This window comes from Meriones unguiculatus, chromosome X (genome assembly GCF_030254825.1).
Source record: "Meriones unguiculatus strain TT.TT164.6M chromosome X, Bangor_MerUng_6.1, whole genome shotgun sequence".
Taxonomy (NCBI): domain Eukaryota; kingdom Metazoa; phylum Chordata; class Mammalia; order Rodentia; family Muridae; genus Meriones; species Meriones unguiculatus.
In genome coordinates this window covers 40,324,409-40,349,657 of record NC_083369.1, presented here as the reverse complement: position 1 = coordinate 40,349,657, position 25,249 = coordinate 40,324,409, and the positions used below count along the sequence as shown (strand labels likewise).

At 45.1% G+C, this 25,249-nt stretch overlaps 2 protein-coding genes across 14 annotated transcripts in view; one reads left to right on the top strand and one right to left on the bottom strand.

Annotated features, from left to right (window-relative positions):
- Ikbkg (inhibitor of nuclear factor kappa B kinase regulatory subunit gamma) overlaps window positions 1–25,249 on the bottom strand; it is a 64,148-nt gene that overhangs the window by 27,500 nt on the left and 11,399 nt on the right. For 2 of the 13 annotated variants that reach the window (XM_060375588.1, XM_060375593.1), the window contains exons 1-2: window positions 4,859–4,995; window positions 1,666–1,780 (exon numbers count right to left, since the gene is read on the bottom strand). The exons of 5 other annotated variants lie outside the window; for them this stretch is intronic. The gene's annotated coding sequence lies outside the window, so the exon portion shown is untranslated. Of the gene's footprint in view, window positions 1–1,650; window positions 1,781–1,861; window positions 2,031–4,858; window positions 4,997–25,249 lie in introns of those variants that run through there. 6 more of the 13 variants (XM_060375589.1, XM_021659276.2, XM_021659274.2 and 3 more) reach the window with 6 other exon arrangements.
- Window positions 493–18,698, top strand: G6pd (glucose-6-phosphate dehydrogenase). The gene is made up of 13 exons (XM_021659270.2): window positions 493–649; window positions 1,350–1,477; window positions 12,888–12,925; window positions 13,012–13,120; window positions 14,066–14,283; window positions 15,650–15,808; window positions 16,033–16,158; window positions 16,435–16,528; window positions 16,670–16,856; window positions 17,167–17,402; window positions 17,501–17,577; window positions 17,681–17,773; window positions 17,874–18,698. The coding sequence occupies exons 1-13, from the start codon at window positions 622–624 to the stop codon at window positions 17,962–17,964; spliced, it is 1,584 nt and encodes a 527-aa protein (XP_021514945.1). The 5' UTR covers window positions 493–621; the 3' UTR covers window positions 17,965–18,698.

Genomic DNA, 25,249 nt, shown 5'->3' with positions numbered 1-25,249 from the left:
TGGCCTTGAATCTACCTATCTCTGCTTCCCGTCTGCTGGGATTAAAGTAGTGCGTCACCACAACCACACTCGCCCCACCCCATTTTCAAGGCATCGCAACCGCACTGAAACACCCTAGTGTCGGTCTGGTCCTGCCACTGGGATCTCTGCCGCCAGGCCCCATGGAAAAAGCCTAGAGGAAGCTGCGAATGCCCAGCCCAGAAAACTAATCAGCTAAGGAAGGCGTGGCTACGCTGATAGAGGAAGTGGGGTCATCGGGGAGGCGACAGGTCTCCGGGGTCCAGAGGAAAACTAGACCATACATTATGACTGGGATGGCGATGGGGACAAAGGAGAACTGTATGGAGCTGCACTTAAGCCAGCTAAACACCGCAATCGCCGAGCAGAGGCATCTGGGACGGCCAACAGGGCGGGGCTGGCTAGAGATGCGCACGCACCTACCGCTACTCTTCCTCCCTTTCACCCCCCACCCCCCGCACTGATGGAGTAATCTGAAGCTCCTCCCCTCCTGCCTCTCCTGAGGCGGGTCAGCTCAGTCAAAGCACCCGCCCTCCTGCGTTAAATGGGCCAGCAAGCGCAGCCCCCGGAAACAGGCTGTGCACTCCAGAGCTGTGAGCGTGTATGGCAGCGGCAACTAAACTAACCGCAGGTAAAGGGGTGGTCTGATGGTACACTGGTGGAGGGACATGCTGCACGCCTGTGCGCCGCGTTTACCTTTGATGCGCGCTACTTGCTATGCTTGGATATGGAAAAAAATCTACGAGGTCTTACCCCATCCCTTTGTACCCTGCACTTTCCTCTGCATTGGGCCCATGAGGGCTAGACTTTTAGAAGAGAAGGGACTTTCCTGGATCACTCAGCTGAGCCAGAAGAGAGCTGGAGCTAAACTCCATCATCTGCACAATCAAACATGCTCAGTTCATTGTGAAGTTTCTGGCGGAGACCAGAGTGCGATGGTCCCAGATACATAGTACTATTCCTGACCTGATTTTATCTAGCTGCCCAGAGTAGATACCCTACGTGGATTCCAGTAATGCTTTCAGTGATTGCGTAATGTGCAGCCCCCAGAGAAAGCAACATAGAAGGCATAGATTGGCTGGAGACCAGAGGCAGCAGTTTCTGACTCTGCAAAGTGTTCGCGCATGTACACACACACACACACACACACAAAGAGAGAAAGAGAGAGAGAGAGAGAGAGAGAGAGAGAGAGAGAGAGAGACCGCATTCCCAGCCAGTGGTTTTAATAATCAGTCACCAACCTGGTGAGAACCCAAAGGACCCTTGGATAAGGTTAAGCTGTTAATGCTCTTCTTTTTTCCTGTCTTATCAATGAGCCTTTCTTCCACCAGAAAACATCATGGCAGAGCAGGTGGCCCTGAGCCGGACCCAGGTGTGTGGGATCCTGAGGGAAGAGTTGTACCAGGGTGATGCCTTCCACCAAGCTGACACACACATATTTATCATCATGGGTGCATCGGTGAGTCTCCCCTCAGACCCTGAGTCTAAGAGATCAAATATAGTATTATGCAAGGTGCTTCTCTCTGTGTACCTCAACTCTCTCATCTGACTGCTGAGGGACCCACAGGTTCCACCAGGTTGAACTCTATGGCATATGCTCCCACCTGTGTGTCCTGATCATCACAACAGTACCTGGTATCAACGTACTTGTGTCACATTTCTCACTTGTGAGGAATTTCAGAAATCTGTGCCCAGCCATTGAATGTAGACCAGACTTGGAGTGTCCAGGTTCTAAAGCACCGTCCAGTTGGACTTATTCCTCCTGGATAGAAAAAGAAACTGAGGTACAATCAGGGAAAAGTCTATATTTTTAACAAATCTGTTAAATATTGACAAATATTACAGTCGATTTCAGTGGAAGGATCTGAGGTCCTGCCTCTGTCCATTTTCTCTCTACTGTATGAAGTTCCCTGGGAACAAACACCTCTTTGCCACATCTTCCAAAGCTACTGCAGATCTCTGTTCATTTCGCCTGGTCCCAGTTGACCAACTGGAACAACTACCATTGTGCTCTATTAGGAAAAAATGAAGAACAGCACAGTCAGAGGGATTGTTTATTGATGGTATACAGTGAGACTGGGACAGGTGAGGGCTTAAACCATGGTCTAGGCCTTGGGCCTAGACCAGATCACCCTCTTGTATGTGCAGCAGGGCATGTTCAGTGACCAGTGTTTGATGTCAAAGGTAAACTCAATTGCTTGCTTTTAACCCTGGAATCAGCTCACCCTTGTGTGACCATCTTCACCATTAACTTATTGTGTAATATTGGGCAAGAACTTCATCAGTGCTATTGTGTTCTTGAGAAGGTTGCACTGGCTCAGCACCTTCCACACTGGGCCCCTCAATGTGGAAGAACTCTGTGGTTCTTTTTTCATACAGAGTACTGCCACCTACCAAGGGGGGCTGTAGCTCAGTGGTAGAACACAAAATCACAATGCATGGGGTCTTAAATTCAATCCCAGTACTACCGAAAATGTAGTACTTGAAAAAGTACTACCAGAACATGCCACCCCTTTGCCAAACCTTTTCTTTGTTAGCCTTATGTTTCTAAGCAAAACTGGGAGTGGGAGAACTTAGAAAAGGAATGCAGAAATAAACAATGGAGAAGGGCTCTGCTACTAAAAGGGAAAGAAAAACACATACTCCAAGGCACTGTCCCCTGCCTCCCTGTAACTCTTAAGACCCAAGGGAGGTACCCATTCGGAACACACAGTACAGCAGCCCTACCCTCAGCCCTGGCTCCAGCCTAGTCCACTTAAAGGAGCTGTGCATGTATCAGCCACAAACCTTAGATTGTAGAACTCTGACTATTAGGCCCTTTAATCTAAAGCACCAACTGGAAGAGAAAGTAATTGAGCATTACTTCCCCTGCCCCACCCATACTTTCATAAGCATGCATAACCCAGACAGCAAAGATAGTTTATAACTGCTGGACCTGAACTCTTACATACCTCATTGATTGCTTGTTGTGTGACCTGAAACAGATGTCTACATTTCTCTGAACCTTAGTAGTTTAAACCTTACAAATAAGGGCCAAGCAGCCTCTGGCTTTATCCTAGGCTGATTATGTGAGTTCTAGCCTGAAGTTGAGCAACTTCATTTCACTGCAATCAGTATGGTTCCCCTTTTCTCTCCTCTGCTGTGGCAGTGAGAACCCAGGCTTCTAGAATAGAAGTGGGAAGTGCTAGCTCCAGCAGAAGAGAGTGGAAAAGAAAAAGAGATTTGCTGAAGAGCATCATTGTTTTTCTCTGTTCCTGTCAGAGGACCTGAGACAGACCCTATGTTGACACAGACCCTAGAGTAGCTTCTGTCTGACACTTCACTGAATGCAGGAGTCAGGTAAGGTGCTAGCTAATTTAGGAAATGTACAAGTTCTCCATTCATTAAAAACATAACAATCGAGTGTCTCTTCCAATCTACAACACCCTCAGTTCCTATCCTCTTTGTGGGGACAGTGTACTTTGCAGAACTGCATGTAACAGAAGTTACAAATGGGCTCTTGTGTACTAAGGCCCCTGCAAAACACGGGTTCCAAAACGTCCTAGAGAGCAAGGCAAGTTGAGGATAAGAACAACTGCCCTCTAAGTTGGAAACAAATTCAGTGTGACTTAGAAACTAAAAGGAAGCTAATGGCTGGTAGGCTCCAAGCCTAGGAAACTGGAACACACTAGGACAAGTTGATCTCAGGCAGCTGTCCTCTGTTCCTTCTTCCTCCCCAGGTCCTTACTCATGTACCTTCCTTCCTTCCTGGGGGCATTCTTAGTCTGCCTCACTGTAGGCACTCTTCTCAGGACTCCCACCCCAACAACAAAAAGAGCATAAATCCTTACTGTCCTACTCCAGAGAACCCTATCCTTCTGGACCAGTGCAGGGAAGGAACTTTGGGCCTAAAAGGGCATCTCCCCCAACCAACAGGGCCTTGGTGAGGCTAGAGAGTGACTCTTCTTCTATGCAGAAGAAAAGAAGTAGGCCTGGGGGTCCACATTGCCAAATGGGCTCGTTTCAAGGCTCATTTCTCCAGACATCGGTTTCTCCACCTGGAGAAACTATGCGACACCCATAGACTCGGGGTATTCAGGAGCCATCCTGCTAACAGGCCTGTGTGAGGAGTGATCTGGCAGTCCCATCCCATCCTTGTTCTTGAATCATTTCGGAGCTGACTTCTCCCTTGGGCTAGTAACATTCTTGCTGTGTCATGATGACCTTGGCATTCTTCCAAAAGCTGGGTGACTCATGGAGCCCCAGAGTGTAGGAAGGAGGCCTTTTGTTAGATTTTTAGCCCAAACCTATCTCATAAGTTTCCATGTCTCATTCCAGTGGCTGGAAACCAAATGATCCTCAGTCACAGCCCAGAACTCCAACTTGGGAAGCTAGGTGGATCCCTCCTCCCCAGCAACCCTTGAGAACTAAGTGTCTCCTTCCTGCAAGGCCCTCACTTGAATTTCTCACCCCCAAAACAAGAAGCTGGGTGTAATTTGGGTTTATAATAACACAAGAGGCCAAATCTCAGCTAAACACAGACCAGTTGGTACTCGGGTTTCTTTGCCCTTATCTGGCCAGATAATTATCCCTTAATTCTCTAAATCACCACATGTTCTTAGGTAGATCCCTCACCTGCCATGGTCCTTGGGGCAATGTGAGGGGGTAGCAAAGATGAGAGACTTCCAGCTACCTCTCTAATTGACCTCACTCCTGCACTTGGTAAGTTTAGATCCTAGTTCTTCTCTTCCTTACTTCAAGAGGAGTTCAGTGAAAGTCATGGAGCCAACAGGAAAGGCAGGGCCATCCCCTTCCCTGAGAGGAATGGCTACCTCCCACCCCCCACTGTCCTTAGTCCTACCTCGCCTCCTTTGGGTGACTTGAAGCCAGGCAGAGCTGGTTGCAGGGACTGATCAAAAACAAGGAGAGCAGGTTCTGTGGTTAATCCCAAAGGGAACAAGAACAAACAACTCTGAGTGTGGGGCAACTGTGACTCAGCAGACCAGTCCCCTGCCACCAATACATTGGCTGGAGTCTGTTCTGATTCCTCCCAGTCTGGTGGAATTTGATCATAAGCAAACACTGCCCGCTTACAGATGTCTACAAGCCAGGTTTCTCATTGTTTCTTTCAGTGTCTAGTTCCCAGCAAGCCAGCCCTTTCTGGAATGTATTCAGTGAGGATAAAGCCCTCTGAACATGAGCTACTGCTCATGCGTACATCCCATTGGTAAAAAGTGCCAGAGGCAGACATGGAGGGTACTCTGAGTGACTCTGGTGGGAGATCCTGGCCCAGAATGGGACTTGTATAAGCTGAGCTCTGTGGAACCTATAAGGGCAGTTATCTCACTCTACAGGGTAAAAGTTTTGCCCAGATGAGTGACTTAGGGGACAGTAATTAGGCCAGTCAGATGGTGATACTAAGTATCACATGAGGGAGCAACATATGAGGAAGCTCCTGAGAAATAGGAGCACAGCTAGCAAGTCTTAGACATTTTCTTAATGATAGTCATCATAGCATGAGGCTACAAGGTAGCCATTGGGCTCAGGCTTTCAGAAGTTCACATGGAAGGTGGCAATTATCATAGGAACCCACTTGCCAGTGCTCAGGACTTTAATCCCGAGCAATTAACAGACATGAGCACTGAGTGGAGGGAATTGCTCCCTCAGGCCAACACAGGGTGCCACAGTTTAACGACAGCCCCCTATGAAAGTTTTGGGAACACAGTATAACCTAGAAATGACCCACACACACTTGTTTCCATGGACCTGTCACTCAGCAGACCTCTGAAGACAAACATTCAAGCCCCTGGGAGTCCCAAATTGCCCATCTTTATCCAAAACTTCCGTTTCTTATAGAAATAGATTCATCAATGCAGCCACATGGCTCAGTCTCTTTTGTTTATTAATATGTTACTTGGAACCTCAAGGCTTCCTGCATGGTAAGCAAGTAGTAACTCTGCCTTAGCCTCCCCTGAGCCTGTGCCCTCATTTTTTTTTTTTTTTGAGACAAGGTTTCACTAAGTTTCTCAGGATGGCCTTGAACTTGTTATTCTCCTATTTCAGCCTCCCAAGTACATCTGCCTCAGTCATTTCTGAAGTTTGTATCTAGGGTGGTATTACCTTCTTCAATATTTTGATTTTATTTATTTTTTGTGTATATCTTTACATGCATATATGTCTGCACCACTTACAAGCTTGGTGCCCTCAGAGGTCAGAAGAGGGTGTCAGATCCCCTGAACCTGGAGTTATGGTGGTTGTGAGCCACTATATGGAAGTTCCAGGGTCCTCTGAGAGAACAACCAGTGCTCTTAACCACCAAGACATGTCCACAGTCCCACCTCTTCATTTTAAAGAGCTACTCAGCTTAGGCTATGTTATATATTTGTCCACTAATGATGGCAAGAGTGGCCTATTGAATATTGTGCTAAAGGGGACAGCAGTTCACTTCACTTTCTGGGGGGGGGGGTTTCCCTCATCCATGGAGCCTAGCATCTTCCCAGGTCATGGTGGACCCAGGTAAGGAGTATTGTTATAGCTGAATTCTGCATAGTTAGTTTAAACTTGGCAAGGTTCATGCTGAAAACTCATCCCAAACACGTGAAAAATTAGTACTAAAATACCTTGTTAGATAGAGTGTTTTGATTTTTTTAATTGGATGTACCTGTAGTAAAAGTTTCAACAAGGACTGGATGGCTCAGAGATTAAGAGCACTGACTGCTCTTCCAGAGGACTCAAGTTCAATTCCCAGCATGCACACATGGCAGCTCACAACTATCTGTATCTCCAAGATCTGACACCCTCATACAGACATACATGCAAGTAAAACACCAATGCACATAAAATAAAAATAAATATATTTTTAAGTTTCAACAATTTTTTTTTTTTGGTTTTTCAAAACAGGGTTTCTCTCTATAGCCTAGGCTATCCTGGAACTCACTCTGTAAACCAGGCTGGCCTCAAACTCAGAGATCTGCCTGCCTTTGCCTCCCAAGTGCTGGGTTTAAAGGTGTGCGCCACCATCACCCTCAACAAATTATTTTCACATATATATTCAGGTCCCTGTGTATCGTGGGTTCACACCCATCCCATGTTCCTAATTATAGGATTTGAGATGAAAGGGTAGATGCCCTATTCTATTCTTTAAGAGCTTGGGAGCCATTTCTGCTCCTCCTTCTTGCACCTAGTTTGGCAGGGTACGAGGTGAAAGCATGTTGGGCTGTTGATGGTTACCAGGAGACTGAACTGGGTTAGCACATTAGTGTAGAGAGGAGCATCATGATCTTTCCTGGCGCCCCTTCTGCCCCAGAACATGGGGTCTTATATGGGTCATCTTTAATGGCATTAGATAATTTTCTCTGTAAACCGACATGTATTCTATTGAACCTAAGTTGTTTTTTTGTTTTTTTTTGTTTTTGTTTTTTTTTTTTTACAATATTTACTTTTATAAATGGTAGTGTTTGAAATTGCCTGTTTTGCCAACTGATTGATATTAGTAAGAGCAGTTAACTTGTATCCAACTTGCTACATTTGCTCAAGCCCAAGTTTGGTTCCTAGCACCCATATCAGGTAGCTAACATTTTCCTATAACTCCCAATCCACTGCCCTCTTCTGCCCTTTTATAGGCACCTGTATGTACCCCCCCCACATGTGTATAATTAAAAATTAAATAATTATTTAAATAAAAAGAAGAAACAGTATTAGCATCTGAAGTCCTAGGATTTAAAATGCTGAAGCAGGAGATTCACTTCAGGGAAGACATTCAAAAATAGTCTACCTAAGCAACAGCAAGACCCTGGATTAAAACAAAGTAAAACATAGTGGTATACTCGTGTAATTCTAGAGAGGTAGAGGCAGGAGGATTAAGAGTTCAAGACCGGTCTGGGCTACATAATGAGTTTGAGGATAGCCTAGGATACGTGAAACCCAGTCTCAAAAAAAAATTCTAAGTGATTAAAGCCAGGTGTACTTAGGAGGATGAGACTGGCCTTGAGTTTAAGGCCAGTCTGGGATACATAGCAGGTTCCAAGACCCTGTCTCAAAACTACCGCAAAAAAAATCTATACCCAAGAAGTCCCCTATTTTGCAGTCATTGTTTTTCTTCTCTATTATTTTCTGCTCAATTATTTTCATCCTCTTGTCTTGGTACATATTGTAATACATAAATGGTAGCTGTATTGTTGATGGCCTAATCTAGGACATTTCTGTCTCCTTACAAAATTCTTGGTTACCTGTGCTAGCCAGTCTACTACTTCCCCAGGCAATCACTCATCTGAGTTATGTCATAATAAACTCCTGTTGCCCATTCTGGGACTTTTAAGTGAACCCATGAGTAGTCTCTTGTATCTAGGGTCTGTGGTTTAGCGTAACGTATTTGAGATTTGCTCATCCTAAGTAGCTGAATACAGATATACAGTTTGTTCATCTGCATACTGGTTATTTGAGTATTTCCGGGCTATTTTCAATTTAAGCTGCTATGAACAGTCATGCACAAATTGTTGGGTGGGTAGCTGCCTACTTTATTTTTCTGAGATAACACCTAGGAGAGGAATAAGATATGTGTAGGTGCTTTACTTGATAAGAGGCTGCTAGACTGTTTTAGATTTAACCATTGCACATTTCTACCCACAGTCTATGGGTTCCACACCAACATTAGGTTTGTAATTTGCTTTGGTGTTTTGTAGGGAGGGGGTTCTATTGGACACAGGGTCTCATGTTAGCCTAGAACTTACTATGTTGCCCAGGCTAGCCTTATATTCATAGAGTTGCTCCTGCCTTAGCCTCCCACAGAGTTGAATTATAACTATGTACCAACATGTCCAACTATTATCATTTGGATTACAACCATTCTAAAGAGTCTGAAGTGGTTTCTTGTTCAATTTGCGTTTTCTGACACTTCCCGTGTATTAAATGGCCATTCATTTCCTTTCTGGTGAAACATCTAGCCAAACCTTTTACCCATTTTAGTTAGATTGTTTTTCATTGTGTCATAGGAGCTAGTTAGATATTCTGATTACAGGTAAGTTTAGTGAATGCTATCTCTGAGGCTTTTTTGGTGCTAGGGATTATACTCTGAGCTCTGCACACACAAAGTACATACCCTACCACTAAGCCTATAATACTTAGGCTTGCCTATCTATTTTCCGTTCTTCTTTCTTTTGTTTCATAATACTAGAAACTGAACCAAGATTCTCATGCATGCCCTTCATATTTTCATGCCTTTCTTTCCTCTCCCATTCACACTCCCCTTCCCCCAGCACCACTTCTCTGTGTAGGCCTTGTACTCATTTTGTATCAAAGGATAACCCTGAAGTCCTTATCCTCCTTCCTGTACTTCTGGAGTCCTATGATTATAGGTTGCAGTACAGTGCTGGCTTATGATTGTTACTTTATGTCCTAAGAAATCTCTATCTACTCATCGCTTTTTTTTTTAAATCTAACAACTGTGCTAAGCTCTTATTAATTCTAATAATTAGTCTGCAGGTTGATTTGAGGTATGTTTAATAAACAAGCTATCATCTGGTAATGACAGGTTTTTGTCTTGTTTTCCAAACCTTATACCCTTTTCATTTTCTTGTCTGATGATACTAGCAAAGGCTTCTAGTTTAAGACTGACTAAAGAGACAATAGCAAACATTTAGAATTTCCTCATAGACACTCAGATCATGTTTCCAGAGAGATTTAACTGAGGAAGAAAGACTACCATGAATGTTCATGGCACACCCTATTGGTTGGTGTTCCTGACTGAACAAAAAGAAAACAGGAGAAAGTGAGCTAAATGTCCCAAATCAAATTAAAGAGATATCATTCCTTCTTCAATTGAAAAAAAAATTTACTTAAATAGATTTTTTTTCTGAAACCCTTTATCTGCATGTTAGACTTAACAAAGTTGCTACATTTTAAAAATCAGTAGACTAAAATAGCTAAAAATTTCTCAGAAGGTCTAATCATGCAGACCTGTGACTCTAGCTATTCTGGAATCTGAGGTAAGTATTCAAAGCCAATGTGGATTACAGAGTAACTTCCAGACCAACCTGAGTAAATTACTGAAACTATGTCTCAAAAAAAAAAAAAACCTTTAGGCAGGCATGACTTTAATCCCAGGAAGTAGAGGTACATGGATTTCTGTGAATTTGAAGCCAGCCTGTTCTACATAGCAAGTTCTAGGTCATCCAGGAATAAGCAGTGAAAGCCTATCAAAAAAAAAATGTAAAGACTGTGCTAGTTAGAGTTATTATTGCTATGATGAAACACCATGACCAAAAGCAAGGTGGGGAGGAAAGGGTTTATTTGGTTTACAGTTCCAGATTGTAGTCCATCACTGAAGAAAGTTAGGACAGGAAACTGCAGGCAGGAGCTAATGCAGAGACCATAGAGGGTTACTTCTTACTAGCTTTTCCCCATGGCTTGCTCAGTCTGCTTTCTCATAGAACCCAGGACCACTAGCCCAGGGATGGCACCACACACAATGGGCTGGGCCCCTCCCACATCAATCACTAAGAAAATGCTCTACAGGCTTGCCTACAGTTGGATCTTACGGACACATTTTCTCAATTTAGACTCCTTGCTCCCTACTTTCTGATGACTCTCACTGTATCAAGTTAACATAAAACTAGCCAGGACAGGGACTATAGCTCCATAGTCAGTCAAGTAGTTGCCTAGCATATTTGAATTCCTGAATTCAGTCACCAGAAAACATAAGACACACACAATGATTTTTTTTTTCAGAATTTTTCATTTAATTTCTCTTGCGGGGAAGGGAATTAGGTTATTCCCACCCCCATTTTATTTTTAGATAGGGTTCTTTGTGTAGCCTTGGCTATCCTGAAACTCACTCTATAAACTAGGCTGGCCTCAAACTAAAAGATCCACCTACCTCTGCCTCGTGAGTGCTAAGATTAAATCTGTGCACGGCTACCACTGGGCTAATTTCTTTTTTTAAAATTTTGTTGTTGTTTTTTTTTTTTTTTTCTTAAATGTGTATATGTGTGTGCACGCATGCCTGTCTGTCTGCCAGGCAGCCAATCTGCCAATCTGCCACATGTATGAAGATACCCACAAAGGCCAAAAGATGACATTAGATTCCCTGGAGCTAGAGTTAAAAGTAGTTTTGAGCTGCCTGACATGGGTTCCCAAACTTGGGATCCTGTGCAAAAACAGCAAGTGCTCTTAACAACACTGGACCATCACTTCAACCTGTTTTGTTTTGTTTTGATATTTTAATGTGATTTTTTTTCAGTGATTTATTCTGTGACATGTCTCAATCTATAGCCCAGGATGGCCTTGAAGTCACCATCCTCCTGCCTCAGCATCATAAGTACTAAGATTGTAGGCATGTACCACTATGTCTCACCCTGAGAGACTGCTAACTTTGAAATGATATCCATATCCTCTGTATGTGTAGATAACATGTACATGTGTGTAGATGCCAAAAGCCGACATTAGGTATCTTCTTTCCATTGCTCTCTACCTTTATTCTTTGAGACAAGAACTCTTATTGAACCTGTAGTTCATCAGTTCAGCCAGGCTAGCTGGCAAATGAGCTTCAGGATTACAGATACACACTGCCACGCCCAGCTTTTTACATAGGTTCTGGGGATCAAACTTACTTAGGTCCTGGTCTACATAGTGAGTTCCAGGACAGTCAGGGCTATGTAGAGAGACTCTGTCTCAAAAAACCAATAAGGCAATCAATCAATTGAAAGGGTGTCTTTCTGGACCCCCTTTCCCCTCACACTTCCAATTTTTCTTTTTTATATAACCCACTAAGTGAAATTATTGCTTCCTACATGCTAATGAGCATGGGCTACCATCCACTTCTTGAACAAGTACAAGGGGCCCATGAAGAACTGTCAACAGATCCTTAGCTAGTGAACTAGATACACACACACACACACACACACACACACACACACACACTGTGCTGACATATTGACCCTCTGCAGGCAATCATAGCTGCTGTGACTTCTTCATGTGTACCACAGCCGTGTCATATTCAGAAGATAGCAATTCACGCTCTCCTCTCCATCCTCCATCTCTCTTTTCTTAGTTTTTTATTCTGTTTGTTTGTTTGTTTTGTAGTGCAGGGGTGGAAAATGAAATCCCGTGCCTTCTCCAAAATCACTGAGCATCACTCATAGCCCAATTTTTCTATTGTGTTTTTTTCATCGCTATATTTTAAAATTCTAATTTGGAGGAAGGGTTTTTGAAAGTGTCTCCCCTATATGTTAGGAGGTTGTATACTACCAAATCTGACCTTCGTTACTGAGACAAGACTTCATATTCCGTCATCAAACCTGGCCTGCTGTCATTTTTCTAACTTCGTAAATTGAACATCTCATTACCTTATAGCTCCTCTCATGATAATGTAACATCTGAGGTCATATCTCACAGGTTTAGTTTTTGTTTTATGTGCTGCTTTTTTAAATTTTTATTTATTTATTTTATTTTATTTTATTTTATTTTATTTTATGTTCATTGCTGTTTTGACTGCATGAGTCTGTGTGAAGGTATAGGATCCCCTGAAACTGGAGTACAGACAGTTGTGAGCTAACATATGGGTGTTGGGAATTGAACCCAGGTCCTCTGGAAGAGTGGTCGGTGCTCTTAACCAATGAGCCATCTCTCCAGCCTCCTTTATGTGCTGCCTTTATCATCCTTAAGTTGTAATGAATGCAATGTCTGGGGTTTCATCCTGAACCCAGCAGGATTATCTATCTGTATTGATACAAGAGTGAGGCAGAGTTGAGTCTCAGAGTTCCTCTGATGAAATATGGGCATAGTAGATACATTTGTAGTTGAGTAGTAACCCTAAATGAGGATCCAGGTCACCAGTGGTAGGAATGATCTAGGTCATGTCAGCTCTTTCTGACCACATGTTTTCTCTGCTGTAGGGTGACCTGGCCAAGAAGAAGATCTATCCCACCATCTGGTAGGTATAACTCTACACTACCCAAGAAAACTACCAGGAACAGGCCTACCATACCCAGTCTGAAAACAGCTATGTTGTTCCCTTAGGTGGCTGTTCCGGGATGGCCTTCTACCGGAAGACACCTTCATTGTAGGCTATGCCCGCTCCAGACTCACAGTGGATGACATCCGCAAGCAGAGTGAGCCCTTCTTTAAAGTGAGTGACATTAGATCCCAGAGCCTTGCTCTCCCCTTTCCTGTACCCCACAGCAAGACTAGCTCCAGGCAGCCCATGAGGAGACATGTCTCCATTCTTATCATAAGCAACACTTCCCTCCGTACTTCTCACTTGACTTGCTGAGAGTCAAGGTCACCCAGAACACTCAAGCCCTGATATCTCACATCCTTACCCTCCCTTGCCAGCCACCCAAAAAATGTGTCCATTCACTTGTACAACCTTCTCCTTGACCTCTAACCAAAGACAGAGGAAGATGATCTCTTCAGGCTCAGATCTGTTTCCCAGCTCCACTCTGACCCAGCTTCTCTGGCTCCCTCCTGCTGTGCTTTGGTGCCACACTGAGACATGGCAGCAGCTGAAAAGACTCTTTCAAGTACTTCTTCTCCCCAGTAAATGTGCTATATTGGCATTTTCTCAGCACCTATAGTTTGCTGTAATCATTTTGGAGAGACAACCTTCTCCATCATTCAGAGTTTCCTGAAATCCATTTTCTACTGTAGGCATGAGGGTCCTGAGAATATGCAAACTGTACCAGTGATTTGCTCCACCGGCATATAGTATTTTTGTTTTGTATGCCTCAGCTTCCTCCCTCACAAAGTTACCAGAATGAAGTAAACTACTTGTGGAGCCAGGACAGTTGACTGAAGGGAAGCCCACCTTAGCTGTGGAACAAGAAATAAAGAAGAGAGAAAGAAGTCAGGCATGGTGGCACACGCCTGTAATCCTACTCAAGGAGGCAGAAGCAGGTGGATCTCTGTGAGTTCAAGGCCAGCCTGGTCCACAAAGCAAGTCCAGGGCAGCCAAGGCTATACAGAGAAACCCTGTCTTGAAAACAGAGAGAGAGATTGCCTACTCCTTTAGGGTACAACAAGTGTAGACTCTGAGAGAAGCAGGCATTCACATTTGTCTGTGCATCTCTCCCAGGCCACCCCAGAAGAAAGACCCAAACTGGAGGAGTTCTTTGCCCGTAACTCCTATGTGGCTGGCCAGTATGATGATCCAGCCTCCTACAAGCACCTTAACAGCCACATGAATTCCCTGCACCAGGGGTTGCAGGCCAACCGCCTATTCTACCTGGCCTTGCCTCCTACAGTCTATGAAGCTGTCACCAAGAACATCCAAGAGACCTGCATGAGTCAGACGTAAGGCCTGTCTTTCTCCAGTCTTGTCTGTTTGCTCTTGTTTCTGTTACTCCAAACAGACCCCAGATCAAGCCAGTGTAGGCAAGCTAAAAGATGCTCCCAGTTTGTCGTACACATGGATCAGCACTGAAGAAAAGGGTACAGGCTATAGTAGGCTATAACTACTGGAGTTTTCTAACAGCCTTTACTATTTATCACATACACTTCCAAGGCTCTCACTAAAAAATACTGGCACCTTGCTACAGTTCGCCCCAGGACCACAAGATGACAGTGTTGATCCACGGAACACCCCCCCCTTCCTAAATATCTAGCACAGCCACAAGGTGGCAGTGTTGTTTCATAAGAGCTTACTGCTGACTGAAAGCCATTTTTCTTGTTACTGATTTTGAATTTAGAAAACAATTACAGTGCTCTGTTCTTCTTGACAAAGAAAGGAACCTGCTGTTTTAAAGTCACTGGAAATCTGGGCAAGGTGATTCACACAGATAATCCCAGCCCTGTGGAGACTAAGGCAAGAGGATTGCTTGGAGTTCAAGGCTAACCTGGACTACAGAGTGAAACTGTCTCCAACAACAAAATTAAGCTGGGTATAGTGTTACACACTTATACTTCCAGTACTCAGGAAGCTCAGGATCACTATGTAGTTAAAACCAGCCTAAGCTACATACCGAATTTGAAGTCAGTCTACTCTTTATAGTGAGAACCTGTCTCAAAAAGGAAAAAAAAAGCTAGTTTAAAAATAAATAAAGCCAATAAAAGTCAGTTGCACTGGGCCATGACTGTAGTCCTTTCAAGGCATGAGACAAGAATACCCTGTGAACTCAGGAGTTCCAGGCCAACCTGAGCAACATACTAAGACTTCATCTCAAGAATATAAAACCAATGAAGGATGGCACAATGCCTGTGATCTCAGCTTTTGGGATGTGGAAGCAGGAGAATCAGGAGTTTAAGGTCATTCTTGGATACGTAAGACCGTATCTTAAACTAATTAAAGTAAAACTAGTAAGGAAGCTGTGACTTTGATGTCCTGTCTGTTGCTTGCTGGGCCACTTCTGACTCATTGAGGATCTGGCACGGGAAAGGAGAGGAACAAAGCCACCCAAAAATTTTCCAGTCATCCTACCCTAGCACCAAGGTGGGCAAATCCCAGAAATTTCCAGTCCTTAGCGTGTTGGCAGGAAGGCTCTAAGATGCTGTCTGTTCAGGGTAAGGATCAATAGCAGCCTGCAGAACTTCCCTGGGTCACCTGAGAATGAAGAGGATGAAAGCCCTGCTTGGTCCCTGGGGTGAGGATCAGGGTGACATGGCCATAGGTCTATTCCTAGGAAAAGGTTTCAGAAATAACATGATTTGGGACTCCCATCAGAGGCTGGAACCGCATCATAGTGGAGAAGCCCTTCGGGAGAGACCTGCAGAGCTCCAACCAGCTGTCAAACCACATCTCCTCTCTGTTCCGTGAGGACCAGATCTACCGCATTGACCACTACTTGGGCAAGGAGATGGTCCAGAACCTCATGGTGCTGAGGTACACAGGGGACAGGGTGAAAGGGGACCAGGGCAAGGGTGGCAATGTGAGGAACCCTACCTGCTCTGCTGCCCCAAAGACAAATTCTTTCTCGATGCTGGCCAGGGTGCTAAGCTCTAGCTTGGCTCAGATAAAACCACTGTAGAAATCCCAAGTGTGTAGGTCCATTCATGGACGCTCCCACAATGTCTCGCATGCTAGCCTCTCTGCTGTACCTCCCACAGATTTGCCAACAGGATCTTTGGCCCCATCTGGAACCGAGACAACATTGCCTGTGTAATCCTCACATTTAAAGAGCCCTTTGGTACAGAGGGTCGTGGGGGCTACTTTGATGAATTTGGGATCATCAGGTAAGAACCCATATCCAACCCCAACTCAGCTCATCTTCACACCCTGAGGGCTAGTATTCAAGTTAGGTGTTGTGGGTTGCCATGAAGGGTACCATCCAGCCAAACCCCAAATGTTTTTCAGGGTCAGTGTCTACTTCCTTACCTTAGGAGACCTGTAAGACACTAGGGATAAGGAGTCAAGGATTCCAAACTTTAGGGCCCCTAGAACTTGGTCATCCCCTCATTCCCACCCTGAAAGTGGCACTTGAGCAGAACATCTGCCTCTTCTGCTACTAGGGACGTTATGCAGAACCACCTCCTGCAGATGTTGTGTCTAGTGGCCATGGAAAAGCCTGCCTCCACAGATTCAGATGATGTCCGTGATGAGAAGGTAGGTGGAGGCTGGTCTACCAGGTCCCCCAGCAGCCATGCCCCAGAGCAAGCCACTCTATGACAAGGCGCTGGGCTCATGTCCATTCCCCTACACCCTCTGTGTTACCAAGGAGCCCACTCTGCCTTGGTTTTCTCACAGGTCAAAGTGTTGAAATGTATCTCAGAGGTGGAAACCTGCAATGTCGTCCTTGGCCAGTATGTGGGGAACCCAAATGGAGAAGGAGAAGCTACCAAAGGGTACTTAGATGATCCCACAGTGCCCCATGGGTCCACCACTGCCACCTTTGCAGCAGCTGTCCTCTATGTGGAGAATGAACGGTGGGATGGTAGGTGACACCTCTAGGACCCTGCAAGGTAGGGTACCCTCAATGAGACACTTCTTGGTATGTTCAGATACATGGTGCTCCGTGGTAAAGGATGCTGGAGAGGAGGGTTAGCACAAGTGGGAAACCACCCTAGTCATACTTATTCTACATGTACACATTTACACATATACACAGGCATAGGAGATCTCTCTCTCTCTCTCTCTCTCTCTCTCTTTCACACACAAACATACACACACACTCACACACACACAACACAGCACAGCACAAGACAGTAGAAAAGCCAGTCCCTGAGGCCAGCCCTGCCCCCTAGGGGTACCTTTCATCCTGCGCTGTGGCAAAGCCCTGAATGAGCGCAAGGCTGAGGTGAGACTGCAGTTCCGCGATGTGGCAGGCGACATCTTCCACCAGCAGTGCAAGCGTAACGAGCTGGTGATCCGTGTGCAGCCCAATGAGGCTGTATACACCAAAATGATGACCAAGAAGCCTGGCATGTTCTTCAACCCTGAGGAATCTGAACTGGACCTGACCTATGGCAACAGATACAAGGTTCCCACAGGGAGGACCATCTGGGAAGGCTGTAAGGGAGGCCCTTGGTGAGTGAATACAGTAATATCAGCAACATTCCTTCTTCCCCAACCCTGCAGAATGTGAAGCTCCCTGATGCTTATGAACGCCTCATCCTGGATGTCTTCTGTGGGAGCCAGATGCACTTTGTCCGCAGGTGAGGGACCCCCTCCCCCAGCCTAATACAGTCACACAAGAGGAGTGGTCTTCTCCTTACATCCCTATGTGCATCCACTCCATCCTACATTGTATCCCTTCAGTGATGAACTCAGGGAAGCCTGGCGTATCTTCACACCACTGCTGCACAAGATTGATCGTGAGAAGCCCCAACCCATCCCCTATGTTTATGGCAGGTAAGGGAAGGATGGGAGCTAAGGGAGGCAAGCCAAATGAAGCATGACAGTAGGAATTACCAGGGACAAAGTTCACTCATGTCTCTTCTTTGCCTCCCAGCCGCGGGCCCACAGAGGCAGATGAGCTGATGAAGAGAGTGGGCTTCCAGTATGAGGGCACGTACAAGTGGGTGAATCCTCACAAGCTCTGAGAACTTACACCATCTTCACTTTGCCCCTTTTGGCGACCCTTCCTGCATCTGCCCTCACCATCTATCCCTATATTACAACTATTGACCCCATATTGGAAGGACTTTGGGACCATAGGCCTTAGCCACACATTCCAATCCCATTCTCTGTCCTATGCTGTTGCTGTCGCTGCCACTACTGCTGCTGCCACTGCCACTACCATTGACTCAAGCTACATTCCTCAACTACCAGGCATTCAGAACTCACTGTACTACTTTATGGGCCGCCATTGCCCCTATCTGAGCCACCCACCTTTCCGCAGATCCGAATCACCCTCTCCCCTCCAGCCCCTGCAGAAAGAAGAAAAACACCTCTCAGAAAGTCCCTAGACTCCCTAAGACAGGAGTTAGGAACAATGGGAAGAAACCTTGGGCCTCAGAGGGACAATGAGCAAACCATACTCCCTATGGGCAAGGACCTCAGAACTTGAAGGAAATGGTCAAGGACACCCATGTGAGAGGACCTGCCTGTGGCCACCCTGCCTAAATGTGCTACTTGACATTCCTCCTCACCAGCTGGAAGAGACCTCACGCTGCCTAGCAATATTTTGGGGCCCTAGCTAGATACCTCCTAACAAACTCAGTACTCCATAGTCAACCTCATCCCACACATAGGTAGCCTCCTGACCAAAGGAAGGCAGGAGCAGCAGCTAGGATTTACCTACCCCAACCTGCCATTAAATTCTCAAACAATTTTACCTGTCTCCTTGTCACTTTCTTCCTGCCGTCCAGGACCGTGAAGGATGTGTATTAGTCAGGGCTCTATAAAACAACAAAACTGATAAAACATGTATTGGAGTTGCTTACAAGCTGCAGTCCAAGTAGACCAAGAATAGCTATCTCCTGATGGAAAGGCCCAGGATCTATGAGATTGGATATCTCAGTAGCCCAATCTTGTACTGGAGTTCCAGGGAGGGCCTAGAGAGCTGCCAGTTTTCTCTCTAGGTTCGAATCCCAAGGAAGTGGGTTCTAACATCAGCAAACAAATGGCTCATGAATAAGTGAGATGAACTTGCCAGCAAGACGGCAAGCAGGCAAAGATCAAGTTTCCTTCTTTTATGTGGGTAGTCACCAGAAGGTGTGGCCCAAATTTTGGGTGGGTCTTCTGGCCTCAAATGGTCTGGATTTTGAGTGGGTCTTCCACTTCCAATAAAAATCAAATCCCTCCATGATAGGCCCAACTTCTTGGGTTTAGTTAATTCCAGACGTAGTTGAACTGACAATATTAGCCATCATACCATGTTACCCTGTAGGTTCCTACCCCACCATCTGCTCCACCCTTCCCTCCTTTCCTGCCTCTCTTGTCATCTTTACTTCTGAGGTCTCCCACAATGGTTCAGTTAGGAGCCTGGGTCTGACCACCAGTCTCTCTAGCCTACTCTCTGAATCTACAACATTGTCATTGAGACTATCCTGAAGTACAAGGACAGGTCACCCTTGCTTTTACCTTCTACACAAATACATCCACTGCTTTATTGTTCATGCAGGACAGCAAATCAACTAGCTTTACCCAGACCCTGACCCTGCCCCACCCAGTATTAGGAAGGAGAGTTGATGAGTTTGTAGGCAATATTTACATTTCTTTTAACTTTTTCTCCCTACTCCACCCCAATCCCTTCCAACACCAGGTAGGAGAGAGAAAGGATTAGTGTGAGGGGGGGTGCAGTTCTTTCTTAGCTGCTTCCTGCTGGTTAGGGTCATTGGGTTCCTTGGAGCCAGTCCAATCCATGTTTCAGGAGATCTCCAACATCTTGTCTCTCAACAGCAATCAGGAGCAGCAAGGGAGAAGCAGGCTATTTAACACATCAAAGCACGCCTGGCCTCCAGGTTGTCCTAGCGTCCCTCAGCCCCTACCTGATACAAGGTATGGCTGGCATAACTTGCCCCCTCCCCTCAGCTTTACAGCGTAGAGCCTGGACTGACCTTCCCCCAGTGGCTTTTTCCTATATAATCCAGACATTTTAGTTACCTCCCCTCTCTCCCCTCTCTATATCATCTGTCTCCCTCTCTCTGTGTATCTCTCTCTCCACCCTATCTGTCTCCCTGTCTGCTTATCTGCATGGCAACTTCTCTGGCCTCTTTCTCTAAGACTAATGAACCACCCAAGAACTGTTCCCAAATCAACCTGCTTTTATACTTTTAATTCAGCATGAATTGGCTAATTATGTCAGCAGAGAAACCTATTACTACCTTATAGAATATTTTCATTCATTTCAAGCGTGACAGACTTTTTTGTTTTGTTTTGTTTTGTTTTTCAAGACAGAGTTTCTCTATGTAACAACAGCCCTAGATGTTATGGAACTCACTTTGTAGACCAGGCTGGCCTCAAACTCCGCTTGCCTCTGCCTCCCAGAGTACTGAGGTTACAGGTGTGCATGACCATGCCCAGCTGACAGTTACACTTCTAAACAAGGTCCTCCAGAGCAGCCAGCAGGCCTCCATGGACAGAACTGAAGGCCAAGCTTTAGTACAGGGTCTTGCCTTCATTCTCCATCCTCCTGGTACCTATGGCTGAGATGTATGTACCAGCAAGCCAAGGTTGCCCCAGTGTCCTCTGGGGCTCACAGTTGTAAGCTGAGCTATGGAGGCTTTCCAACCTAGCCTCACCACTTTTACTATACCCCAGGAGAAAGCAGATAAATACAGCAGAATAGCTTCCTGAGGACAGAGCACAAAGCCCAACTGAGCCCTCAATACCACCTCCACACAGTCATCTCCTATGGTTCTTGTGAATATCATTCTGCTCACCATGATTAGACAAAAGGCCACACAGTTTCTCTAACTCCATGATAAAGAGAGGATTTCTCTTGACTCCTGGTACAGTAGCCATGTGGCTATGAGTAGACAGGTTTCATAAAGTGCTTGTGATGATGTAAAAGCCCCCAAATGGCAGAATCTTGCCCAGCTTTCCCTAAAGATGCCTCCAAGCCTCTTCTACAAACCACCAAGGGGTACCAGCCTCATGCCAGCTCCTGGAAAAGAGCCTTTTAAATCCTCAACCACTTTGAATGGTGGAGCTGGGTCTTCACTGCCTCAGACATTGGCCTAAGGATGGTATTAAAGCAAAGGCACAAGAAAATCATCCTGACCATGCAGAGGCTCTTGGTGCTTAGAGTGCTGTTGAAACCCTCAGATTGTAACCCAACTTTTACAGACTTCAAGAGATGTAGCAGACTTTGGGAGTAGGGACCTGCTGCCATAACATCCCTGTGTATACAGGGTCAGTACAGGGAGCCTGAAGTACAGAAGGCATATGAAGGTGACTGTGAATGAACATGCACTGAAAAAGAAGCCAAAGCTCTAGTGAGGACATTCTGCTGTTGCCTTACCTGATAGATAGTGATAGTGTGGCCATTTTCTTCTTTTATTAAATTTATATTTTTAATTTATTCACCTTAAATCCCAGTTGAAGCTCCTCCCTCCTCTTCTCCTGGTCCTACCCTCCCTCCCTCTTCCCCCACCCCCCTTGTTGGGCTCATTTTTAAACTCTATTTTATTTGGTGTTCCTTATAGCCTCTCCCTTCCAACCTCCAAACCCTAGGTAGGAGAGAGAAAATTAGTGGGAAGAGGCAGGTGCAGACCTCTTTACTTCTTCTGGCTATTTAGGGTCAATGGGTTCTTTGGATGTTATACCAATCTCCGTCAACAGCAAATGCAGCACACAGTATCCTCCAATCCGCTGTGCTGAAACATTTCTCTTTGTCTGTTTCCATCACTGGTCTCTCCAAACTGCCACTGGCCATGCATCACTACCGCGTGCCACACCTTCTCTTTCTGGGCTCTCATATTTATATCCTCAGAATCCTAGACCATGCCCCTCTCCATGCAGGATGAGGCAGGCTGTTACCAGCTGGCAAAGACAATGCCCCGCACAAGACAATTATTAGCTGTGCACAAACTAAAAACCAACTAATATCCCATACTTGGGACTAAAACAAAAACATATTTATATAACATAACTGAGTTTTTAAAGAAACTAAAACTTCCATTGCACCTCCTCCCCTAGTCCTCAGAAAGGGGGAGTTCTCCTCCCCTACTATCTGACCCCAGCCTATCAAGTGTCATAAGGACTGCCTGCATCCTCTTCTGTGGCCTGGCAAGGCTGCCCTGCCAGGGGGAAGTAATTGAAGAGCAAGCAATAGAGTCCATGTCAGAGATATCTTCTGCTCCCATTACTAGGGCACCCACATGGAGACAGCTGCCTATCAGCTCCATCTAAGTAGGAGGTCTAGGTCCTCTCCATGCATGGTCCTTTATTGGTTCATCATTCTCTGCAGCCCCCCTCCCCCCAGATTTGTTGGCTCTGTTGGTCTCCTTGTGGAGCTCTGTCCCCTCCAGGTCTTTCTATCCCCCACTTCTTTCATAAGATCTCTGCACTCTGCCCAAAGTTTGGCTATGAGTCTCAACATCTGCTTCAATAGCCTGATGGGTAGAGTCTTTCAGAGGACCCCTGTTGAAGACTCCTGTCCTATTCCCTATCTTCTGCCATTTCCGATATCTATCCTGTTTGCTCTTCTGAATGAGAATTAAGCTTCTTCACTAGGGTCCTCCTTGTTGTTTAGCGTCTTTAGATCTGGGGATTGTAGTATGGTTAATCTGTAGATATGGCTAATATCTGCTTATAAGTAAGTGTATACCATGCGTGTCTTTCTGGGTATGGGTCATATTATACCCTAAAACCATGACGTGGGGCCTGCAGGATTTTACAGAAGCAGAAGCATACTTGGCAGAAGCATAACAGCAGGTTGTTAAGGGCACTGATGCATTGTTTCAGCTATTCCTCCAGGTCATTCTGTTCCAGGCAGCAAGTGAAGTCCTGCTTGGCAGATGGGCAGTACACAGAGTGCTTTAGGTCAATCACTACACAAATAAATACACCAGTACCTACAATTTGGTATTTTCTACCTTATTCTACTTCAGGGGCATGGCATGAAGCTCAGCAGACAGCAAAGGCCACCTCAGCTCCAGCACACAAATAAGAAATGAAGATTCAAGTGATAGCATTCAAGAGAAATCCAAGAATTTGGTCTTTATGCTGGACAGAATGAGGGAATAGGAGAAGTCATTCAGCTGCCATTTCAACTCTGGAATACAAAAACACAGAAAGACTCTCAACTGTCACCTAAGATCTTGCTTAATATTAGGATAGAAGTAAAAGGTGAGGATAGTCCACTGTCACCTCAGCTCTGAGGTCACACCTATCACTCCAGCCCTAAAGTGGTAGAGGCAGAAAGATCAGAAGTTCAGGGCCATCCTCAGCTATATAGCAAAGTGGAGGCCAGCATTAGAAACATAAGCATCCCATCTCAGAATTTAAAATGAAGAATGGAAATTTGACTGTGGTGGTTTGAATAGGAATGGCCACCATACACTTACATGTTTAAACGCTTGGCCATACAGAGTGGCATTATCAGGAGGGGTAGCCTTGTTGGAGTATGTGTGGCCTTGTTGGAAGAAGTGTGTCACTGTTGGGGTAGGCTTTGAGGTCTCATATTTGCTCAAGCTACACTCAGCGTGGCACATAGTCTCCTCTTGGTGCCTGCAGGTCCAGATGTAGAACTCTCAGTTCCTTCTCCAGCACCATGTCTGCCTGTATACTGCCATGGTTCCCACCATGATGATAATGATAATGGACTAAATGTCTGAAACTGTAAGCCAACTCCTTTATAAGAGTTGATGTAAAAGTAACTTTTATTTGTCTGATGTAATTGCTGTCTGGGAGGCTTACTGCCTCCATCTGCTAACCTAGGCCTAGCCTAGTCTTGGAAGCTTCCAGCCTCCATACAGAATGCTTTCAGCCTCTGAGACTTACTGCTGAATAAGCTCACCCTTTCTAGCTCTTTCTGAACACTGGTTGGCTGGTACTCAGTTGTTCTGGCTCAAACTCCTCTCCAAGCTGATTGATTCAAACTGGCTTCTCTCAGTTTCTAACTGAATTGCTCTGCTTGACCTCAAACTAATTCTAGCAATCTGTTCTAATTTTCTGGCTCCTTCTAATTCTCTGGCTCATTCGGTCTTCACCTGTGTCTAGCTTGTTCTCTCTCTGCAACCTGTCTCTGTACAACCATTTGGGTAAAACTGCCTTTTCTCCTCTCTCTGCCCCACTCTCCCTTAAGTAGACTCCTTTTCTCTGTTCTCGTGCAAGTTGGGCATAACTTATTCTGACTCATTCTGCCAAATCTTTCTCTGATTTGTCACTTTTTCTCCCTCTCAATTAGGCATCACTTTCAAATACGGGTGCTGACTTCTACAAACTAACTTTACCTTCATTGTTTGGGATTAAGGGTGTATATTAAGGGCATGTTTGCATTCAGCTGGATCACACAGACCTAGAAGGTCTTTGGATGTGATCAGAGCAGCCATGTTGCTGGATTAAAATTCCTCTACAAGTTGCCATGGTCATGGTGTCTCTTCATAGCAATAAAACCCAAACTAAGACAGTGACATAAAGGTAATTCAATGCACTAGGTGTAAGAATAGATCTGGAGACTTTGATAAACACTAAAGAAAACTGACAATTAAAAACAAAGGAAAGTAGCTTGTATTTAATAATTCTGTTTGCTTTAACTGTATTTTCAGTGGGTACTTTGTTTTGTTGCTGTTGTTTTTGAGACAGAGTTTCATACAGCCAGGCTGGTCACAAACTTGCTATGTAATAGAAGATGAACTTGAACTCCTGATCCTCCTATCTTTCTCTTGATTATAGGTTTCAACCTGTGGGTCACTACTCCTTTAGGGGTCACATATTAGATATCCTGAGTATCATATTTACAATACAATTAATAATAGTGGCACAATTACAGTTAAGAAGTAGCAATGAAATAATTTTATGGTTAGTGGTCAGCACAATGTGAGGAAATGTATTAAAGGGTCACAGCATCAGGAATGTTGAGAACCACTGCTCTTGAGTGTAGCACCATGCCCAGGTTTTGTTGTTTGGTTATTTTTAAGGGTTTTTGTGGCTTTGGTTGGGAGGACTTGGGCTTCATGAGACCCTATCTCAAAAAAATAAACAAATAAAAAGGAATACACAAGCTTATATGCAGCTTGTTTCCTTTAGTCTGTGTAAATGTGGGTGTGTGGTACTGAGCCAGTAAGAAAGAGGCCAAGAGCCTACACTGGAGGAGTCTCTGTTTATGGCGCTCAATCCTATCAGAATGCCCACAAGGACCTCTAAAATACCCGGCTAGGGTATAAAGTTTTCAGAATCCCATTCAAAGTAAAATTGCCTTGGCTGAGGGCTGCTTAA

Bases quoted from the DNA above. Each gene is read 5' to 3' on its own strand.
- G6pd (XM_021659270.2), top strand. From the start codon at position 622: ATGGCAGCGGCAACTAAACTAACCGCAG. The intron at 12,926-13,011 runs GTAGGTATAACT...TTGTTCCCTTAG, and splicing joins AAGATCTATCCCACCATCTG to GTGGCTGTTCCGGGATGGCC. The intron at 16,529-16,669 runs GTAGGTGGAGGC...GTTTTCTCACAG, and splicing joins ATGATGTCCGTGATGAGAAG to GTCAAAGTGTTGAAATGTAT.